This window comes from Labrus bergylta, chromosome 15, assembly GCF_963930695.1.
Source record: "Labrus bergylta chromosome 15, fLabBer1.1, whole genome shotgun sequence".
Taxonomy (NCBI): Eukaryota; Metazoa; Chordata; class Actinopteri; order Labriformes; family Labridae; genus Labrus; species Labrus bergylta.
Genome location: NC_089209.1, coordinates 22611003 through 22632860, shown reverse-complemented (window position 1 = coordinate 22632860; position 21858 = coordinate 22611003). Strand labels below are relative to the sequence as shown.

General features: G+C 42.2%; 2 protein-coding genes across 5 annotated transcripts in view; one reads left to right on the top strand and one right to left on the bottom strand.

Moving 5' to 3' along the window:
- Window positions 1–8215, top strand: part of pnocb (prepronociceptin b) — a 27133-nt gene extending 18918 nt beyond the window's left edge. The window contains exon 3 of the mRNA XM_020631550.2: window positions 5090–8215. Coding sequence (XP_020487206.1) covers window positions 5090–5746 — 657 coding nt within the window. The 3' untranslated portion in view covers window positions 5747–8215. The remainder of the gene's footprint in view (window positions 1–5089) is intronic.
- znf395b (zinc finger protein 395b) lies at window positions 7863–21858 on the bottom strand. Of its 4 annotated transcripts, XM_065963858.1 has the most exons (11): window positions 21657–21854; window positions 19994–20022; window positions 19181–19384; window positions 18647–18819; window positions 18442–18554; window positions 16978–17177; window positions 16762–16862; window positions 15162–15456; window positions 11808–11906; window positions 10311–10417; window positions 7863–8788 (listed from the first exon to the last, which is right to left on the bottom strand). In XM_065963858.1, the coding sequence occupies exons 3-11, from the start codon at window positions 19310–19312 to the stop codon at window positions 8677–8679; spliced, it is 1332 nt and encodes a 443-aa protein (XP_065819930.1). In that variant the 5' UTR covers window positions 19313–19384; window positions 19994–20022; window positions 21657–21854; the 3' UTR covers window positions 7863–8676. The 4 variants fall into 4 exon arrangements, with proteins under 4 accessions (XP_065819930.1, XP_065819931.1, XP_065819928.1 ...); XM_065963859.1 differs by lacking the exon at window positions 19994–20022 and having other exon boundaries at window positions 15162–15453; window positions 21657–21858; XM_065963856.1 differs by lacking the exon at window positions 19994–20022.

Sequence of the window (21858 nt, the reverse complement as noted above, 5' to 3'; positions counted from 1 at the left end):
CAGGAACCATTGATTTATCAGTACACACACCTTCACACTGGGAGCGTTTCACATCAAACATTATAGAGCATCATCCATTCCACTGAGTACATGCATTGTGTGAAGCTAATCGAAAAGGGAAATGCCAGCCTTTGTTTACATTTGTGCTAATTGTCTGTGCTACAGTTATTATTATTATCAGACAAATTTACATAATCCAGAGCATCCCATGCATATTTTCTTCTGTAAAATACCATCATTTATTTAACCCCCTGTAGGGGCCATTAGACATTACCCACTTCTGTCAGGCTAAAAAAAACAAAACAGACAGTTTCAGTTGTGCTTAAAGGTCACATATTATGCAGAATACACTTTACCATGTTTTATATCAAACACAGATTTGTGTCCCTATAGCTTGTCGCAAACCCCCAAATAATGAGAAAATTCCATCCTCTGTCTTTTGCCTGCTTAGTTGTTCAGAAATGTGTGCTCAAACAGGCTATTTGGAGATTTTCCCTTTGTGACATCACAAAGGGCAGTAACCCCTCCCCCATGTGAGTGACTCTCCCACAGCTAGGTGTTTGTTCTGCCCTCTGAGTCTGCCTTCTCACCGTAAACAATTTGGGCATGGAGTGAGAAAGCCAGGGCCAACCAAGCCCTTCCAGAGAGGGGGCGTGGTCAGACACAGCTCATGTTTGTACCAGGCTGTAAACATGTTCATTTCTGCTGTTCAAACAGCTTTTTTGTTTGTAGTGTGTATGTGACTTCTGGTGTTTCTGGAGCCAGCCTCAAGCTAACTCGAAGAACTGCAGGATTATGCACTTCTGTGTCTGAGTCTGACTTCATTTTCCAACACTGGAGGTTGCAGTTTAGCTTAAATACAGGATACAGGAGTGGATTTTTTTAACTTTTTAAAGTAAAAACATGAAAAAACTACACATTTAAGTCAAAGAATCAAAGATTACACAGTTAAGAAGTGACAACATGGGTATCTACAGCAAGAGTGAGATTGACCCCTCTTTCAAGAATAAATCCTGCCTTAGTTAAGCTTGTCAAACAAAATTTCTTAGTACTGGGTTGCTGGAACAAAATGTCAGCCAACAATGTGTATGCTCTGTATGGCATCAAGGAAGGCATCGCCATTTTCAGGGGTCACTTTTGCAAACCTCTGCTCTGCCAACAACATTATGCCAAATAATTTAGCTTCATTGTGGACATGTGATAAAGACTACACTTTGCAAACTGTCCTGCAGACTCTGTCGATTAAAGTTTTTAAAAGTACACAACTGGAAGGAGGTGGAGTGAAAATCACAAGCGAGGAAAAATAAAGTGTGTTCTCGGTTGTCCTTAAACCTTATTGAAGCTCACACCACATTTTTATCAATGGATAAATCATAATTTGTGAATAGTTTTCTTTTGATGTTATCAGTGGTAATTTAAGCAGGACGAGGCAGGGGGATGCACTGCACCTCGGGCATTCGCAAAATGAGAAATCTGGTTCTTAGTTATTTTTTTACCCCTATGTTTTCATTTAGTCTTTAAGGCATGAGCTGAAGGAAATGACCAGATGATATTTAACAGTGATTGTACACGTACATGTCTTTGTAGGATCAAGTTCATTACTTTTTGGTTACTTTTTGGGTCTTTTTGCCTTCATTAGATATGACAGCTGAAGAGAGACAGGAAATATGGGGAGGGGAGAGTGGGGGGGATGACATGCAGCCGAGGTCAGAGGCTGAATTTGAACCCACAGCCATTGCGACGAGGACTATAGCCTCTGTACAAAGGACGCGCGACAAAACCGCTAGGCTATCAGCGCTCTTTGTAGGATCACGTTAACTCAAATAATTGACTGAAAGAGGTGAACCAGGGATTACGGCCTTTTTTAATTCTAACATTATAGTAAAGTGCCAACCTAATAAGATAATAACCCTCACCCTTTGAAGCCATATGAACGAATCTGAAAACCTTTTTATCCTCCGGACCTCTAAAGCATATAAACACACACACACACACACACGCACACCATGCCTCTCACTCATAAACTCCTCTAGATTGCTCCATTGATCTGACGTGGAGAATCCCCTGGTGTGCTCATTTCATTTACGATGGATAATTAATTTCCGTTGATAGATTCACAGCGGAACTCCCTCTCCCCTCGTTCCCTTGATGTGGGCAGGTTTTCTGATAACAATGCAATTTATCTCATTTGAGCGGGATTTGACGAGTAAATGGGATTTGCTTCTTACCTCAAGCAGAAATTGAACTCAGTGGGCTCGTGAGTTTAGAAAAAGGAGGGAAAGGAACGATTTGGTGCAAATAAGTATCTCTACAGTGTACAAACACAGCCTGGAAGCTGTAGATTATTAGTTTATATATGAAGTCAATCTGAAGGCAAACTGATGCACTGAGGTTTAAAATAATGTCAGTGTGAATCATATCAGGAAGCATTAAATATGAGGAGAAATAGATTCAACATAAGAAAATATAAACGGTAAATATTATCCTTAAAGCAGTTCAAATCATTCTTTTCATTAAAACTGCATCTGAAATGTTCTTCATACATCATCGTCCTTCCCTTGTGTTTCCACCAGGAGTGTATGAAGGTTTGGTCAGGTGTGACACTACAAGAGAGGACAGGAAGGTCGTTAAAACGTCACAGAGTCCGTGATTCATCACAGAAAAAGTTCATTATATATTAAAAGTTCAATTTGAAAACACAATATATGTAATATTATTTTCTCTCAAAATCAGTCAGAAGTTAAAGAGCGAGTCTGAAAATCATTATGTCAGCAAAGGACATCGTTTACTCGCTGTCCTTCAAACTCATTTATAATTTATTTTTCCAATTTTGTGCTGTCAATCACTTTGCAGATGGAGACGTCAAATGTAATAAATGATTGACGTCCAAATTAGCACTAAACTTCATACACAATGAATGTAGCAGGAACAACGACTGACTCTCCAAGTCAGAGGCTGCTGTCTCACTCTGGGTCTGACTGTAACACGGTCAGCTCGCTAATAAGCTACAAATTTGTTATTCCATCAAGTGCTACCCTGTGTGACTGCTATTTCATTTTTTTTTGCCTAAAATACGAAGCCCACTTAGATTTAAATGAGCTTTCAACCTTCTCAATCCTAACTTCTTGAGTGATGAAGGGTAAGGTGACACGCACTCAGGAAGACGTTCTGCAGTTCTAGCTTATTCATATTTCAAGCTATAGTGAAGACTAAACATGGCTTAAAGATCAGCTCTCATTGGGCTTAATGAGGACTGACACCTGACTCCACAATCATGATACGCTGTGTCTGCTGAATGTCAAACCCATCAGTCTGTAAATGAGCACACAGCAGCAGAGATACACCTCTCGCCAGTTGTGATGAAACACACAAGGGTCTGTTCAATTGCTTTAAGATTTAGATTCAATATGCAGAGTGAGCTTAGGCGGAGCGGCAGAAGCTCAGTCCGTATGGACTAATTCCGGTTGAGGTGCTAGTTCACTTCCTGAGCACTGTTGAGATGCCCTCGAGCAAGACACTGTCCATATGATCCTGTCTGTGCATGTGTGTATTCCTGCCTATGTGTGTAGCATGTGGAATAACACAGTGAATAACTGAATATGGCCTGATTTGATTTCTGGTGTTGTCATTGTTGTAATAAATAAGGTATTGAGAGTTTAACTGTAGTGGGTATTAATGGAGCTATAATTGTTGCAAAACCATTTGCAAAGTCATAAATAATTCTACAAATGCACAGCAACTGTTTATAATGTAAGTGTTAACAATTAATTGGTAAATGGTCTTGAGCTTGTAGCGTTATTTTCTAGTCTTCTGACTACTCAAAGTGCTTTTACACTGCAGGTCACACCTACACATTCACACACTGATGGTAGAGGCTGCTGAGTGAAGTGACCACAAGTATTAACTAATCCATTCATACACATTCACATGGCGCTCATGAAGCAGTGGGACCAATTGGGGTTAAGTGTCTTGCTCAAGGATACATCGGACATGTTGCTGCTTCCGATTGATAGATGACCGACTCTACCACTGAGCCACAGCCGGCCATCCGTCACACCTGTGGCTTTTAGTTTCTGACTGAAATAGTCTGTTGCAATTTCCAGTTGCATTCTTTTAATCAATCAAGTTCATAAATGAACCTTTCATTAAGGTCTGGCCCTCTATCTAGTTGCTTTTAAATATTTTGGCCCAAGACCAAACCAAACTAACTTCTGCAGATGTCTGCAGTAGACCAGCAAAGCTTGTAATAAGCTTGTGAAAGAGTGAAGCATCGAGCAGAGTTCATCATCAACTTGGGGTTAGGCTATCTAACCCCCAAGCCCTCGGTAGAGGGACGACCGACTCTACCACTGAGACACACCCGCCAATTTGTCTTATTCCCAAATATTGTTAATTTGCTCTTCTGGTTTGACTTTAAAAGTCACTGATTTTGGCTGCAAAAGACGTGTTACATGTAGTTGCATTATTGGCGGTGTCACTGCTACCCTATTGGCACTGGAGGTACAGTGAGTTTCCCGTCATAAGATTGAAGGTCTAATTCCAGCTTGCACATTGTACGTGTCAAAGTGTCCTTTCCCTGCATGGGCGAGACACTGAACCTTAATCCCATCTGAAGACATGTCCTTTGTGTGTGAATGTGTGTCAATGAATTATATTTAGATTTGATATGGAGGTTGGCATGATGAAGGGTCGCCCTTTTTTGGATTCTGTCATGGATTTATACTTTCAGGAAAAGGAAAAAAAAAGATATAGCAACTAAGGAATCCTGAGCCTACCTGTCATTGACATTGCTACTATGGCTATAATCTTGTCTTTATATGGCTGCCTGTGAGGATTTAACTCAATTTAATTGTCAGTGCCTTTCATTGGGTTGGCATGGTGAGAAACAGGCAGGGAAAGCTCAACATGAGGTTTGAATTTGGCTCTTAGGTGTTACACCGAAGGTAAGTTGGTGCTTAAAACTATCCAGCTATGACATGGCAGGATTTTGACCAGAGATCCTTTGGTCATCCAGTTGTACCATGAAGTTAGTCACACTAATGTTTGAATGCGATACATTAACACACTGCTCTGTCTTCTCCCTCTGCAGGTGTGTTTGTTGGAGTGTGAGGGTCACGTCTCCTCTTCATTCACATGGAAGCTGTGTAAACATGCCCTAAAGCTGTCGCACCATCCGACAATATCTGAGGAAGGCGCTCTTTTCAAGAGAGCAGGAGGGGAGCTGGAGCTGACCTCTGTCGACCTGAACTCAGACAGTGAGCTGCTGCAGTCGCCAGCCGAAGAGCACTTCCAGGAGGGCGATCGGGATGAGACACCCTTTGAGCAGCGCAGTGTCCAGTATGACTCATCACTGCTGGAATCCTCTGAGGAGGGGGAGGGCCTGCGGGGTCTGGTGGATCTCAGTCTGGTGGATGAGGACAGGAAGCCAAGGGAGGAGAGGAATGTGGGGAGTGACAGCCAGCTAGAAGTGGATGAGGATGATGCCTCAGAGGCCATCACCTTATCCAAACGGTTTGGTGGATTTCAGAGGGGCCGCCATGGATACAGGAAGCTTATTGGCTCACCGATGAGGCCCCTACAGAAGCGCTATGGTGGGTTCATAGGTGTCCGGAAATCTGCCCGCAAGTGGAACAATCAGAAGCGGGTGAACCAGCTGCTCAGGCAGTACCTGGGCATGAGGAGCAGCCGCAGCGGCAGGTTCAACAACATCCCTGTAACTCGCGTTTGGAGGCAAAACAAACTGTAATGAGAGTAGTCTCGAGCTCACACAATCCTGTCCCTGTTACCTCGATCCGTCATGTTTTCAACAGCTCCACTCCACTCTCAAGTCACCGTCGCCATCAGAAGGACAGACTCTGTCATCTTATTTCACCGCTCTTTGTGTCTCTGAGTAACAAGGAATGTTTTGACCGTAATGTTCTTCTTAAGCATATTTACATGCCAGTCTGTGAAATAAAAGAATTAGAGAAGTGCAATTGAATATATTTTTGTGTGTTGGTATAATAAAAAGGGCCAAATAAGTTTGGTAAACTGGTTCACTGCATGTTTTTCCACCTGAGATGACACCTTAAAGTTTGACTTTCATGCATATATCATATATATATATCTGGCACTGACAACTTGGCTTCAGCAGGGTCTTTTTCCACACTGTGGTTTGTTCTATGAGAAATATTACTAATTCCCAGCCTCTTTAATGCACTAATGTGATTCCACTTAGGTATCCCCATTTAAAATGACAAATGTTGACTGGCCATAACTGCCTATCCTCCTAAATGTTTGAGCAGGAACGTGTAGCTAGTATTATCAAAGTGTGAAAGGACTCACTCTGGAACATTTCTGGACTTTCAAATTTAGCAAAACTCTTCATCCCTCAAGAAAAGCCTTTCCATTTTTCTGCATTTAAAATACTGTGAAAGAGAATGTCCCTTACCTTCTTATTGTGTTCTCATTTCGTCCATTAGGAGGACTTTATCAATGTAGACCCTGCAAGTGAGGAGTTCCTCTTAAGGAACGAGGAGCTGAACGATGGCCGGCTGCTCTGGGCTCTTTGCAGTGTAACAATACTGCCCTCTAGTGTTGGTGGAGGAAACTTTCTGCTCTTGGAAACTGACTTGAAATCAGTTTTGACAAATGTTTCATTGGTTTGTAATTCTCTTGGATTGTTACCTCTTTTATGCATTTCTAATGAAATTTTAAAAATACATAAAATGACAAACGTAATAATGAGGGTGGTGATCTAAAACTAATATATTTATTCTTAATAAATAATCCTGAATCCATACAAAAACACAACATTATTTTAACTTCTCTGAATCTGGTCATTGCCCTTGGAAGAAACTGCAACAACCTCCTCCCTATATGGGAATGATTTATTTTATATATTTTAAAAACAACACAATTCTTCAATTTTTTAAAGTTAGAAACAAGGGAGAGAGAGAGAGTGGGGAATGACACGGGGGGGCAAAGGAGCCACAGGTGGGATTGAACCTGGGCCGCCTGCTTGGAGGACTACAGCCTCCGCACTAACCACTAGGCTGCCATCGTCCCTTTTAGGCTACTGGAGCCCCAACAATTTAAAATTTGAACAGCTCCTTAGTTTCAAGCATTAAAATGATAATATAAGAATGACAAGACTTTTGCAACACAACCATCTCCTCACCCCATTTAAAAGCTCTTCATACAATCACTTACTCACCCCAACAAGTTTAACATAGGTCAAACCCAGGAGTCAGGACAAACTTGCCTCCCTACTCGTTCTCAAACAGGACAGATGGGTTTGTGTCACAATTTGTCTGAAGTGTTGAAGGCAGCAGGCCCTTTGGCTGTGTCTCACACTGTAAGAATGAAAAAGGTCATAAAATAAGGCCACCATCCCAATGAACCCAGTGAGGGCAAACGTTAGAACTGAAGTGTGCATGTCAGCTGTGATCATCATTATACAGAGTAAGATGTTTCTGCTTTGGTTTAAAAAAACAAACAAAAAAAAACATGTTGATTTATTTTGCTATCGAGATATTTTGCTCCATTGACAGGTAACAGCTCCTTTCCTTTGGATCTACATCGTATTGACGTGTTTACTGTTTGCTTTCTGATATAATATAAAATGTATGAACATGAATGTGGGGGTGATTGCAGAGAGCGTGACTGTGACTGTGACTGTGACTGTGCATGTGTGTGTGTGTGTGTTTCCCTGTCCATCCAAAACAAAAACATGCAGTGTGAGAACAGTGTTCATTTCAGACAACATGCCTCTGTTCGGAGTCTTCATACAAAATGTGTATAGAGAAAAACGTCAATAAAATAGTTTGCTATTTCTTTTTGTGGACTGTCGTGCAGAAGAGAAAAAAAAGGAAACATAAACGTTTTAAATTCTCAGTGCTTTTTAATTTGTGTTTGACAATATATTTCCTCTTTTTTTTTTTATTGCTATTACAAACTTGTTTACTCTCTAATGCTAGTACCATTACCATGACTCCACAGCTTCATGGGTAAAACCTTTTAACACTGGTTGTATATCAACACATGGGCAGGAAGGATATAGAAAGGTGGTTGAGTCGAAACCAAATGTAGCTTATTCTTGTGAGTTTAAGTGCCAAAAAAAAAAAAAAAAAAAAAACACATTTTCCTCCAAATAATCTGCCCAGTACGAGGGCGGAACAAAATTAAAAAAAAAAAAAAAAAAAAAAAAAAAAAAAAGAGAGAGAGAAAAAATAAAGGTATAAAATACTTGTCAAAGCACACGACATCAAGTACATCATAACAACTGTGTCACCACTGGAAGAAAGGGTTGGAATAAGAAAAACAGCCGAGCAGCAGTCTACCAAAACAGTGGAGCTAGAGGAGCGATAATATGAACTTTGGATAGTGGAGGAGTATTGTAGGCTTAGCACATCACATAGTCAAAGTCCAGCAACAGACTACGTTTTCAGGATCAAGTTACAAAGATACAGAAAAAACTCTGTTTGAATTTTCTTTAGGAAAAGAAACAAAACAGTTTTGGAAGAAGAAAACACGTTGTGTAGTAAGAGAACAGTTGTTTTTTCCTTGATGGCTCTCAGGCCCTGGTTTTAATATCCTCTTTGTGATAAAAGTCTTACTCATTCATTCATCCACCACTCCGACTCTCACTCTCTCATTCTCTCTCTCTCTCTCTCTCTCGGTCGGTCACACAGCTGCTCAGTCAGGAAAGCGCTGGCAGGCTTTTTTCCAGCGGCAGGCGGTGCACCACTGATCCTTGCGCTCCACTCCGTACACCTTACGGCACTTTTTGGCCTCTCCACGACCTTTCCTGCAGATTTAAAGGCAAAAAAAAAAAAAATCACATGGATGGAAAGTCGAGGAAAGATGAAGGGGGAAGGAAAGGGCACTGCGACACGTGCTTGATGTACTAAATCTTTAAATAAGAAATAAGACTGAGGGAAAATAGACAACTAACAAATAAGGAGGTTGATTGAATCAGTTTCACCTCTTCTGGCTGAGTCGTTCATGTGAAATGAATTTACAGAGAACAAAGATGACGAGTTAATGAAACGCTGATGGAGAAAGAAGGTTGAAGGAAAGTTTTGCACTTCAGACGCTCCACAAATGGAGGTCGGTGATTTCAGAGAAGAACCTCAGTGGACTCCTTCTCTCAGACACAAATCACTTAAGAAGATACCTTTTATTAATCCTGTGAGGGGAAATTCAATGTTACACTCTGTTGTTGAACATGCTACACACACATAAGCTGAAATACTCACACATGCACAAACAGGATCCTATGGACATGCACTAATGGAGAGATGTCAGAGTGAGGAGGCCGCCCACAGAGAGCGCGCCTGAGCTGGTGGGGGGGTTCAATGGCACATTGGCAGTGCTCAGTAAGTGAACTGGCACCTCTCCAGCTACCAGACCAATTTACAGACTTGGTTCACACCGGGACTTTAACCGGCGACCCTCCGATACCCAACCCAAGACCCTACAGTCTGAGCTACTGCCACCCCCAAAAAATACAAAGGACTAAAGACAAACATACTCTAATCTCATAATCATGATCTTTGAGGAAGAAGAAGCAGTGCATTTAAACGTTAGTCCTTTGCACCTAAATCAATCTGCCTTCAGTGATTTGTGTGCTTCAGTGCTTTCTTTAGATCCTGTCTGAGAGAAGGAGTCCACTGAATTATATTTTGATCAAGAAAGAAAAGCTTTTCAGGCTAGAAAACAGAAAAAAACATTTTTCACTCTATGTCCAAAAAAATGTAACGTTCATAAAGGTTCAGTTTAAGCACAGTAACACTTTACAAAGTGAAGAGCAGAAACTGTTTCACTACTCACAGATGATTTGATTACAGCTGAAGTCAAATCAATCACACAATAGAAGTGACGATCTTTAGATATCTAAATGTTTGTCAGAAATCTATTTATATGTGGAAACCATAATTATTTATGTTCTAATAGTTCTAATAATAATGAAAGATTAATGAAAGTCATACGCCACATTCAACTGGGAAACAACTTCGAGGGTCTCTATCAAAGTTTCTTTAGATAACTTTAAAAATCATCATCATTGGTGCTATGATGCAACAGAGCTACAATAGCAGCTTTTATAATAATTAACTGGTTTAAACTTCAAGACCAAATGTCTAAAAGGCTACAAACATTTCCTCAGGTTTACTTCATGTTCACTGCTAATCAGCTAATGTTAGCGTCCTAACATTGCCGATGTCTAAGCAGCTAGCCATGCTGTAGACTCTGTGCCATGTCAACAGCAGGTCAGTGATGGTAAATGTCAGATGGTGAATGGGAACAGACACAGACAGGTGATGCCTCACCTGAAGGAGCAGTGATTGCGGGAGGGCGACACACTTATAGGCTGCAGCCTGTTCTGTTGGAGCCACTGTTCCCCGACACTGACTGACCGGCAGCGAGGTTTAATCATCTGCAGAGACATCAAACCACAAAGCACAGGTTAAGACCACACACTACCATGTAGAATACATAATGAGAGTCGTTTGACACTCGTTAACATGTTTACTTTATAGGATTCTATATTTGATAATGTTGCAATGATACTGTACTCCTTAAAGAAGAAGATTTGGACCCATAGGTTCAGGATGTCTGGGTGCTGCAGATTAGAACCCCATACAAACAATTAAATCTGAATTTATAACAACGTTTGAATTTATGTTCACCAGTTTTTGTGAGATACAAAGATATATTACACCTATATGTGCAACGTCTTTTAGTCCAGTTCTGTGTAACTAGTTAATAATACAGCTAGCAGCAGACTGGAGCTTATCCATCGTTGCAAACACATTGAAGCATGATTCACAAAAAAGGATTGACAGACTTTTCTGCACATTAAATCTTTGTGAATAAGACAAAAAGATGCCGTCTCATTCAATAAACACAAGAAAGGGTTAAATGCTCCTCTAACTGCCCTGCAGGACTAACAGCATCTGTGCGCCGTTGCAGTTTTTGCATATTGCAAATGAGCCATTAAACAGTCATTTGGGGAAAAATGACCCCCATGCTCATTGCAAAAACTGTCTAATCCACAAAGTACAGCATTAACAGCCATGCACAGCTAGTGGAAACACTACTGTACGCAGAGACCAGGTGGTGATTGTGCTGCAGTATGTATTAAAGACGACATATCATCCCCCTTCTCCACCTTTTCAAACAGTCCCCTGTGGTCTAAATGAAACATCTGTGCTGTGCTTTGGTCAAAATATAACATGAATCAGGCACCAGAGGAGGTTTGTGACCCTGTATAAACCAGCTCTCTCAGAACGCTCCATTTTGGTGTGTGTGTCTCTTTAAATGCAATGACCCCCCGACTTTTCCTGGTAGACATCACTCCTCTGTAGCGAGAGAAAAAATGGCAGACCTGTGCAAAAGTTTTGTTCTAGGCTGAGGGTGGAATCCATGGGTGGAGATACCAGGGGAGGGGAGGGTATTTTTTTTATACCAGAATCCCACTGTGACGTCACAAGGAGAGCAAATTTGAAACGGAGCATTTTTGTAATGCTGCATGTGTTGTAAGACTTATGCAGACCACAAACAAAGGACTGGATGGGTTTAATTTCACATTTTGTGGGTCAGTAGACACTCAGGTTACCCAAATATATGTTCAAAAACACTGTAGAAGAGGATTTTTCATATTATATGTCCCCTTTAAGGTTTTCACATACTAACTTTTCCAGTGATCATGACATATCATATTCTCCCTCTTCTCTGGATGACCTTAATAACTGTTGATTTTAAAAAAGTCTTATGGACTGCTGAAGGTGCTGACACACATGAGAATACAACAGAAGAAGACCTACCGGAGTGTTACTGTGGCCGGAGACGGAGGCGGAAGGAGTCCAAACCTGGCAGCCGGGGGGGTTCTTGGAGGCCACAGAAACCTGGACGGGGCTACAGGCCTTCAAAGAGAGCGAGAGAAATGAGAAATCAGTCAATTCATGACATGTTCAGGACGAATGACAACATTTTGCTCATGAGGAAGTTTTAGTCATTTAGGGGAAGCAGGACCAGCCCATTATCACAAAGATAATACAACATGTTAGCTAACTCATATGAAAAATGTACACATCAACTCTGCTCGATGCTTCGCTATTTCACAAGCTAATTACAAGCTTTGCTGGTCCACATGTAAGTTTGGTCTCGGGTCAACATTTTTACAAGCAACTAGATGGCGGGCCAGAACATAACGCGAGGTTGATTAATGAAAAGAATGCAACCGACATATAGTATCCACTCAATCTGCGCCTTTAGGGGAGGGACGTATGGACAGAGGACGTCTCTCTCTCGCTCTCTCTCTGAAGCTGATGTCATGCTGCTCTCTCTTGGTTTCACTGCGTCTTGATAACAAGCCTCCCCACAAGATGTTCACCTGTTGTGATAATGGGGTGGCGAGGGAAACGTTCTATCGTTGTGTTACACAGCGCCTCCGAAGTCTCAGTAAAAGAAAAACATTAAAAAGCTGTTAACAGGGGCGCTGGTGGCGCAGTGGTTAGTGCGCACGCCCCATGTATGGAGGCTATGGTCCTCCAAGTGGGCGGCCCAAGTTCAAATCCCACCTGTGGCTCCTTTCCCGCATGTCATACCACACACTCTCTCTCTCCCTGATTTCCATCTCTATCCGCACTGCCCTATCTCTCCCTTAAAGGCACAAAAAGCCCCAAAATTAAAATCTTTGCAAAAAATAGAAAAGCTGTTTGCAAATCAGTGCGCATGTAACCCCAATCAGTGGGGACGGCTTTATAACCGTGTTCATGGATTTGTATCTAAAATCCGTGAACACACTTTACAAATGAGTGCGCTCAGTGAGGTCTGGACGTTGTGCAGAGTATCAGTGCTCTCTCTCTCTTTCAGCACCAGACGCTGCTCACACACTGTTCAGTGGAGTGAATGTTTGTGTCTGTCCCTGACTGTCAGGGCATTGTTGTTGTTGAGTAAAATGATAAAATAAATAAAAGTCATCACAATCTTGCCGTCCGGATATTATTGCTGACAGGCCAGCTTAGGCCCGGGGGCCGCCCGCTGCCAGCCGCTGTTCTACCGTATCTGCTGTGCGTGATGTATGGGTTATATAAAATGATATATTTAAGTTTGAACCTAAACTGTTAAGTACATACATTGTGAAGAATTTGGGAATAAACTGGAACACTGTGCAGACTGTGTGATGGCGGGTTTGTGTACACGGAGTTCCAACTGCTGCACAACTAAGAGAAATCATGTAGCTTTGTTGCCCTTTCAAAGGCTGGTGAGAGTCTAAACTCATTTAGTGTGTGAGCAAGTCGACAGCTTACTCTCTCACTGTCACAAAGCATCTATTTACAGGCTCAGTGGTTCAGGGCAAACGCAGGTCAGGGGGAAATGTACTGCTTTGTGATGCATAAACAAAGAGGAGCTGGGAGTATGAAGGAGCTCTGAAAACAACAACAAATACATAAAGAAAACAATGGAAAAACATAAAGCATGTAAACAGGACACAGCAAAGAAACTCAGTTAAAATGAAGATCATGTTCTTTGAGATGTGAGGTCGAGAGGGGACACATAGAGGCCGTTTCTAATCCTTTCCTTTTTGACATTCTAAATTCAGGGAAAGGATGATTCTGTGACGCTTGGAAGTAAAAATTGAAATTCCTGCATTCACGTTCTTAAACCTATGTCTGATATTTAATTATTCATTCTAACCAGGGCTGGCTGTCTCCTTCCATTGCTCTACAACGACATCAGGCCCCGCGGCACGCTCTGCTTTCAGAGGGACACTTGATTTCTTGGAAGTAAACAACTTCAGAAATGAAAGATTATATACATTAAAAAGCTGGTTACCACTCTATTACTGGTTCAACTCAACATGACCTAAACCATCTCAGATACAAGATAGAGTGTCAGCCTGAAAACAGCACTCTGATAAAAACTACACAAACACAAATCTTCATTCACACTGGGACTCATTAGACTGTCTCAGGTGGTGAGTATAGCTTTTATAGCTGTCTTAAGCACATTTACACCCATACAGGCTGCTGGAATCCTTTCACTTGGTCTGTTGTATAGAACAGAAAATGTTAAAAAGTAAACGGACTTCAGCTTGTGTCGCTCTTTTCTAGCCTTCTGACTACTCAAAGCACTTTTACACCTCAGGTCACACCAACACATTCACACCCTGATGGTAGAGGCTGCTATGTAAAGTGTCCATCAGTATTAACTAATCCATCCATCCATTTTCTTCCGCTTATCTGAGATCAGGTCGCAGCTGCAACAGTTAAAGTAAGTCTACCAGCTCCTCCTGGAGGGATTCCGAGTAGTTCCCAGGCCAGATTGGGTATATAATATCCCTCCAGAGCTTCCTGGGTCTACCCCAGGGTCTCCTCCCAGTTGGGTGTGCACAGAAAAAAAAAAACTCAAAAGGGAGCCAACCAGATGCCTGAAACACCTCAACTGGTGTGAAGAAGTAGCGGCTCTACTCCGAGTTTCTCACCCAATCTGTAAGTCTGAGTGCAGCAACCCTCTGGAGGAAACTCATGTCAGCCGCTTGTTTCCCCGTTCTTATTTTTTCGGTCACTACCCATGACCAAACGTGAGGGTTGGAACGAAAAGATGGACCGGTAAATCGAGATTCAGATTCAGATTCAGCTCCCTATTACACCACATCGGTCCGGTACGACGCCTGCATCACTGCCGCTGCTGAACCAATCCACCTGCAGATCTCACTGTCCATGCAGTCACATATCCACTTCAACATGTGACTGAAGGAGCTGGAGATCTAACCTGACCTTCTGGTTGAGAAGATAAAAACATATCAACTCGGTGTGGTCTGGAAGTTACCTCTGTCATACGATTGGCATAAGGCAACAAAAGATGTTTTAACATTTGAAAAATGAATCTGCAACAAAATTGTTTCAAGTATCACCTGGCAAAATGCTCAAAATTGAATAAACAAGCCGACGATTTGTACAAGAAGTGTGACATTTTATGCAGATGTTTTCTTTGCTTTCTTGCTGGGAGATAACCGAGAGGATCAAACATAATTGTCATATCTGAAGAATCAAAGGAAGCTACAACAAACAGCCAGTAAGCTTAGCAAACTGTACAGACTTAAAAGAGAGAGACTAAAAAGGAAACAAAAGGCCAAAACTTCTCAGAGACTGAGAGAAGGAGGCTCCACCCACCTGATAGAGATGTTCCGAGTGGATCTGCCAGAAGCTGCTGGGGGCCGACTGGCTGAGCGTACTGGACTGGCTTTGGCCGGGCCCGGAGCTGGAGTTGGACCTGGGCCTGTAGGCTGGAGAGATCTGGGGCTCTGAGGCAGAGGGGGAGCCGCAGGAGGCCCAGCTGAGATGAGAGGACGACGCCTGGACCAGAGCCGGCTGGAGGGGCACCGGAGTGGAGCCAGTGTCCACAGTCTCACAGGAGATCTTAGTGAAGTAAAAGTCCTCTTCCCTCTGGGACTGATCCGACCCACTGCTGTCCATGTGGGAGAAGTGTGTACAGATGTTTGTTTGTGTTTGGCAGACCAGACGGTACCAAAATGAAGGAGAAGAGAAATACAGAGTGAGTCATCTGTTTGGACCGTCAGTGAATGCAGCACTCACTGTGGCCCAGATATCATTCTGACAAATGTTTCAGCACGTTCTGCAACTAAGTCAGAGCTCTTCTACAATCTGAACATTGTATTTCCACTTGTTATTTTAATGTTGTTGTTGCAGCTCAGAAATGTCGGACTTTCACTACACTTCAGTCGTCCTCGGAGGAGAGTCAGAAGCCAAAGACGTAGAATATCCACCTGATAAAACTCGGGAATACACACCTTTGTAATATCAAATTCAACTAATACTCACATAAAGGAACCTTGTTAATAAAACCATAAACAAGATAAAGTAACAAGTTACCAACCCTGAAGATCTTTTTGGCTCCAGCTGAAATGTCCATATGAAGGAATTGGATGCAGAAGTAGTTAGAGTTGGTTTGAGAGCCAACTTTTTGCTTAATATACAAAATATTTTAAATTCAGAAATAATGTCACCCTTACAAGAAGGCCTTCCTGTGTGGCTGTGAGAAGAGATCAGGAAGAAACAGGGCTCACACTTTTAAAAACACTTTTTTTGGTCAGAGCTTTATGTATAAAAATAACTGAGTATATCATAAATCAGTTTTATAATAAGAACTCAATCCTCCTTTCTTTTCTACATAATGGTGATATTTTTATTTGGAGATATTATCAGGGAGATGGCGCTGTGGTAGGTTGGTTGAATTAACTCTTAGTTTCAGGTTAAGTCCTCGCCGCATTGACCCCGAGTCGAGTCCCGCTATCTGCATTTAGGGTTCATGTGATCCTCACTCTCTCTACCATCATACCTCCTGGTCTGTTTTCACAATCATGAAGGCCAAATAAATGAAAGGACCTATATGTAACTCTGACACCTAGTGTTTCACAATGGGTACTGCGGTCCAAGTTCAAAACATTGTAGAGAGGTGTCTCCCTCCAGGACACATGGCAGGTTTCCATCATATCTGATGATGTAGTAAGGTCATTTTATCATTCCATAGATATCTTACAGACTGCTCCTTTAAGAGAGGTTTTACTGGGCGGGCATTTCCTTTTTGAAAAAAGTGAAACTTTTCAGCCCCCTCCTCACTTAACTAATTTGGTACAATCCTTCAGTTAGGTATCTGTACCTAAACTCTGATATTATAGAAACAGACGGATTGGAACATTTCAAACAATAAGGCAACTGATTGTGAAGATAAATCCAGATTATGAGAACTCACCCCAGATGAAGTACACGGATGTGTCTTTTAATTCCAACTGAAGACGTAAGCACCTTGCCACAACTCGGCCACAGACATTTGTAAACACCTCTGAACGAGCTCTGTGAGAGAGGGAGTGTAGCACAGGTGAAGTAAACAGGAGAGAGGAGGCAATACAGAGACAGAGGAAACAGTGTGGTGCTGACGTCTCAGCAGTAAAACATGTTAGCTATTCACCTTTGTTTTTTTGGCATTAAGCTCCTCCCCTTGCTCCAGCTCCATATGTAGGCCCTCATCGGGGCTGCTGTCCATCTCAGTGACGGACGGTGAAGGGGCGGGACTCCCATTGCCGTGGTCCCAGCTCCAGTAGCCACTGCTTCCGCTGTCAGACAGCTCGCCGCCCCCACACTCCATGTCTACTGATGACGAGGAGCCAACTGAAAAACAGAGATTCAGAGTTAGGTTTAAAAAAAGAACCTCCAGGTTTTTGTTAACCTAAATTTCTATTGTTTTCTTTTAATACTGGAAAAATGTAAATACTGCAAATATGTCATTTATTATTCTGCAGTGGGTCAAGTCAGTTTGTGATACTCAAGACAAAATCACTGTAATAATGCCTTCTCTCAAAGAGGGGGCATCCGCACTTCAGCTGACGGACATTGCAGGCCAGGGACAGAAAATCACAGCATGAGGGAAAACTTTTGAGCACATGATCCGTTTCGCTATTTGAATATGGTGCTAACACGCTGACGTTTCCTCAGTCAACAGAGAACGTATGTATGAATTCAAAACCGTTCTGTATTGAAAACGCTGCACCGATGACAATCCTTGAGGGACGCTGCCATTCATACATCGTTCTCTGTTGACTCTGAGGAAGACTCCTGCTGTGTTACAGCGTCAGTCTGTTTGCACTGTATTCAAAGTGCTGAATTGGCCGTGTGCTCACAAGTTTTCCTCCATGCAGATAATATTCTCTGTTGAGAACTTGACACTGCTCTCTTCTTTCTTTGCCTACCCTGCAGAGAACAGCAGGTAACACACACACACAGAGTTGGAAAAGATGTGAAATGTGTGTGTGTGTGTTACCTGTTTCTGGATATTTTATATTTGACTTTGCCAGAATAAAAAATGTGAAAGTAATCTTTTGTTTACTCCTGCAAACTTTGAATAGGCTACAGCGCAAAAGTAAAGCAAGTGGAATCTACTACATCAGTTTTTTCATTTTCTTTATTGAGGCCTGAGCCACAAAGATGCAGACGCCCTGATTGTTTTTAGACAGCGCCGTGCACTGAAAGGATGATGTAGGTGAAGGGTTACCAGAGCAGCAGCATCCTCACTATCTGCCTTAGTCTTTTCTTCATCTCTCTGTCTAAAGAATACACACATTTATACGTTTGTGTGCAGCTATTTCTTCGCCAAAATGAGCACCAAGCCAATGTTGATAATGTGCAGGCATATGACTTCCCCGTTAAAGAAAGAAAAAATAAATGGCCTTGGTTTGAATCCAACCCTTTGCTGCATGTCATCTTTCCTTCTCTTTCCTCTCCTTTCATCATTTCCTGTCTTCAGCTTCATCCAAAAATGCCACAAAAAAAACCCTTAAAATAAAAAAAACAACTTTGGTGCTGAGATGAAAAGCATTTTGAGGATCTCAGGACACTCCTCAGTCCTCAGGCTGTGTGTTGGTGAGTTGAAACAAACCTGTCACAGGGTCTGTTTGTGGAGGACTCTGGACCACCGGGTTGCAGGAAAGACTGGTCAGAACCATGGCCGCCATGATCTCATCCATCTCCACCGACTCCGGGCTGCGGAAACTGGAGATCGCATCAACAAATATCATATAAGACTGTAAACGATGTCCATCACCCCTCCTCCCCAAACTCATACTCTGTTATCCATCTCTCACCTGTATGGCGCCTCCCTAGCAGATGACACGTTGCCGAGGTGCACTGTGGATCCTGTAGTTTTGAAGGGTGCCGCCTTGCTGCTCCAGCCTTGCTCCATCCCTCCCTGCTTCACTGACGTCTTGTTCTTTTGTTGCCCTCTCTCCCGAAATGCTTTGTCGGTCTGCACACAGCTCTGTGTTTTCAAAGATGGCAACAGGTGGTGTTTTTTTTATGTTATTGTCTTGACTTCAAACAGTGGGTGATCTCAGTCAGTACATTGAAATAGGCGATGTTTGTCCTGCCGTACAAAATGCACTCATAATGCACAAAACAGAACTGGATTTAAAAAGTTAACAACATTTTGTGGTGAAATTTGGCAGCTAAATGTGTTCACAAATTTAAAAAAAAAAAAAGCCTGGATGTATAGAGTGATTGATTAAATGAAAAGTGATGGATGATTATCAAAATAAAATATGATATCTGACATGTTTAAATAACACGTGTTCTCTCAGTTAACCTGAAGACGGGGGGGGCCCTGCCTTCTTTCTACTCACCAGGTTCTGTTGTCTTTCACACTCGCTGCTCTTATGCATCGCTGTGGAGACGCAGACCTGTTGTCCCGACGGGCAGACTGGCAGCCCGCCTGCCTCCGCTGCTTCTCCGTCCTCAGGTGCCATAGCTGCCATGGTGCTGTTGCACACAGTGGGGGGGCCGGGGGGGAAAGGGGAGGGGGGGGGGAACTCAGCACAGTGTCACTCCTGCATGCACACAAGACAACAGAGACAACATGAGATTTGAAGCAAACAAATGTCTCTACAGAAATACAAATATTCCTCCAACCACTTAAAAAGAAAAAAAGGTGCAAAGGACCTCCAGCAGCACTGGGTGTCATAATGCACTCCCATAAAGTCAGGGGATTCACAAGATGAGAATACAAAATGAAATACAAACACAGGTTGTTGTTATATCCTGATTTGTGGTGTCTAATACGAGTCCAGCTTCAAACTACAGAATCCCACATTCACAATTCTGGAAATCAATGTCTTACATTAGAACCTACCTCTCACCTAAATGTCCACTCTACACATTTCTTATTTCACTAAAGCGCAAGCTAAACACTCAGTTACCTCTCCTGATGAGCAAGCTCAACTTCAAGTGTTAACTCAATATGTTTTACCTTTAAACTGTAAGTTAAATCCATTTTTATACACCAAGAACTTAATTAGAACAATAAAAAAAAGGATAGGCCTGTGACATTAAGCTTGGCAACAATTATAAGTATTATTGTGTTTCTGAAACATGAACACATTGATCACACAGAAGGCAGATTGTCCTGATTGTTTTAATGTTGGGAAACCCTCACTCACTTTAATCCATCTCGCTTTCCTCTGCCTGTCTGTGCAGAGAAAACACAACAACAGGGTTTTTAAAAATGGTGCCAGGAATCTGAAGCTAACACAGGCTGGTTTGAATCTTCATCGTTTAAATCGTTTAAAGCTTTGTCGTCTGTTTAGTCCCGCAGACATAATCTGACGTTTCGGTGCATTCACTGTGTGGCCCGTCCACCAAAAGAGATAAAATGGGGGGCAATGACGCATTCAGGGCACGTAGGAATTACGAATATTCAATACAAGAGCGCAATAAGTGAACCTTATATTAGTGTTTCTTGCCTGGTATGAAGTATTATGGAGAAAATAAGAAGTCCAGCTCATTCATGTCAAGGACTGAGAAAGTTTCACTGAACGACACCCCCCCCCCCCATTTGATGCCCCAGGCTCCCCCATTTGAAAGGATATTTGTGTTTAGATAGGCTTTTTGATAAAGCGTATCAAAACACATGACACAAGATGTATTTTTGGTATTGAAATGGTTATTAACAGCAATATCAAAACATATATATTATGGTTAAGATTATGATAATATATTTTTATAAGCATTACTTTACTATTACTCAACTATTACAATAGTAATGAGCTACAAAATACAGACGTGAATTATTAATAAAGCTGTGTCCATAATACAGTTGAATAAGCTTCATATTGTACTGTATGTCTACCAGTATAGGTCTCATAAAATGAGTATAATGATTAAATATACCCGTAGTTTATTCGCAAAACTTATCTGACAGGGTTTTAAAGTCCTATTTTTTACAAAGAAGAAGAGGTCTGATGTTTCTACCATCTCCTCAATTTGTTCATCACTTCAAACACTGTTCTAAACAGTACTTTAGCGTGGAAGCTCAACTCTCCCACTCTTTCTAGAGCACCCAAACTCAGCATAAAGCCTGATTTCCCCTACGCTCCCACCAATGAGCTTCCAGCTTCAGTAGTAAACAAGTGCCAAACTGTGGGCGGGGTGCCTCGGCTGATTGGCTGGGCTCAGGTTTTCAGGCACACACCCCCCACTCAGACAACGTGTTCAGGCACGAGTTTCGCCGGGAGGGATGGAGCTGGTCTGGGGTCTATCGCAGGAAAAAAAGACGTACTTTGAACGCAAAGATTAAATGCACTTTTAAATGTCCAAAATCCAGCGTATGGCACATTATGCAAAGATCGTCTATAAGATGAATGCAATACACGCGTTGCTAAAGAAAATAACACAATAATAACGATGAAACAACGATGTGTTGTAGTGCTGTAGCGGTTTAAATCCAACTTCTATTTATAGACACAAATGAAAATTCAAACACAATTACAATAATGCATTAAATCCGCATGAGTCCTCCAACGTATGCTACTGCTAACGTGATGTAAATACAAGAAGATGGATCATAAAGACACTTTTCCGAACATATTATCAAAGCCCATGGCGGTGTTTTTGGTTAATAATCTAGTAAAAATCATAGTTTCCCATCTTTCTACTACATGACTGATCTGCAACCGGCAACGCAGATTGAGATCAGGAACTCCCTCCTCCCTCCCTCCTCCCCCCAGCTCAACCCACTAAAAGGAAACAGTATATTTACTTTGCTCGCTGCAACACAAAAAACCTACTCGATGAGAATAAAAGAGCGTATCTTCGTGGACTTACTCGGTCGGTGGAGACCTCTGTCCTGTCTGTCCCGTCAGAGCTGCTGCAGCAGCGGGTCGTCGGTGTCTGGCTGTCCCGCCGCTAGCCGGCTCTTCAGTCTGCCGGGGGAAAGAGGGGGTTGGTCGGTCGGATACGCGCCTACGTGTGTCTGCTTGGTGAGCCAATGCAGGCGGTGACAGCTGGACAGAGCGCAGAGACATCA

Excerpts from the sequence above, each read along its gene's own strand:
- znf395b (XM_065963858.1), bottom strand. The coding sequence starts at position 19,312 with ATGGCAGCTATGGCACCTGAGGACGGAGAAGCAGCGGAGGCAGGCGGG. Across the intron at positions 17,178-18,441 it reads ACAAACAGACCCTGTGACAG|TTGGCTCCTCGTCATCAGTA; the intron begins GTTTGTTTCAAC and ends TCTGTTTTTCAG. Across the intron at positions 16,863-16,977 it reads TTAATGCCAAAAAAACAAAG|AGCTCGTTCAGAGGTGTTTA; the intron begins GTGAATAGCTAA and ends CCTCTCTCACAG.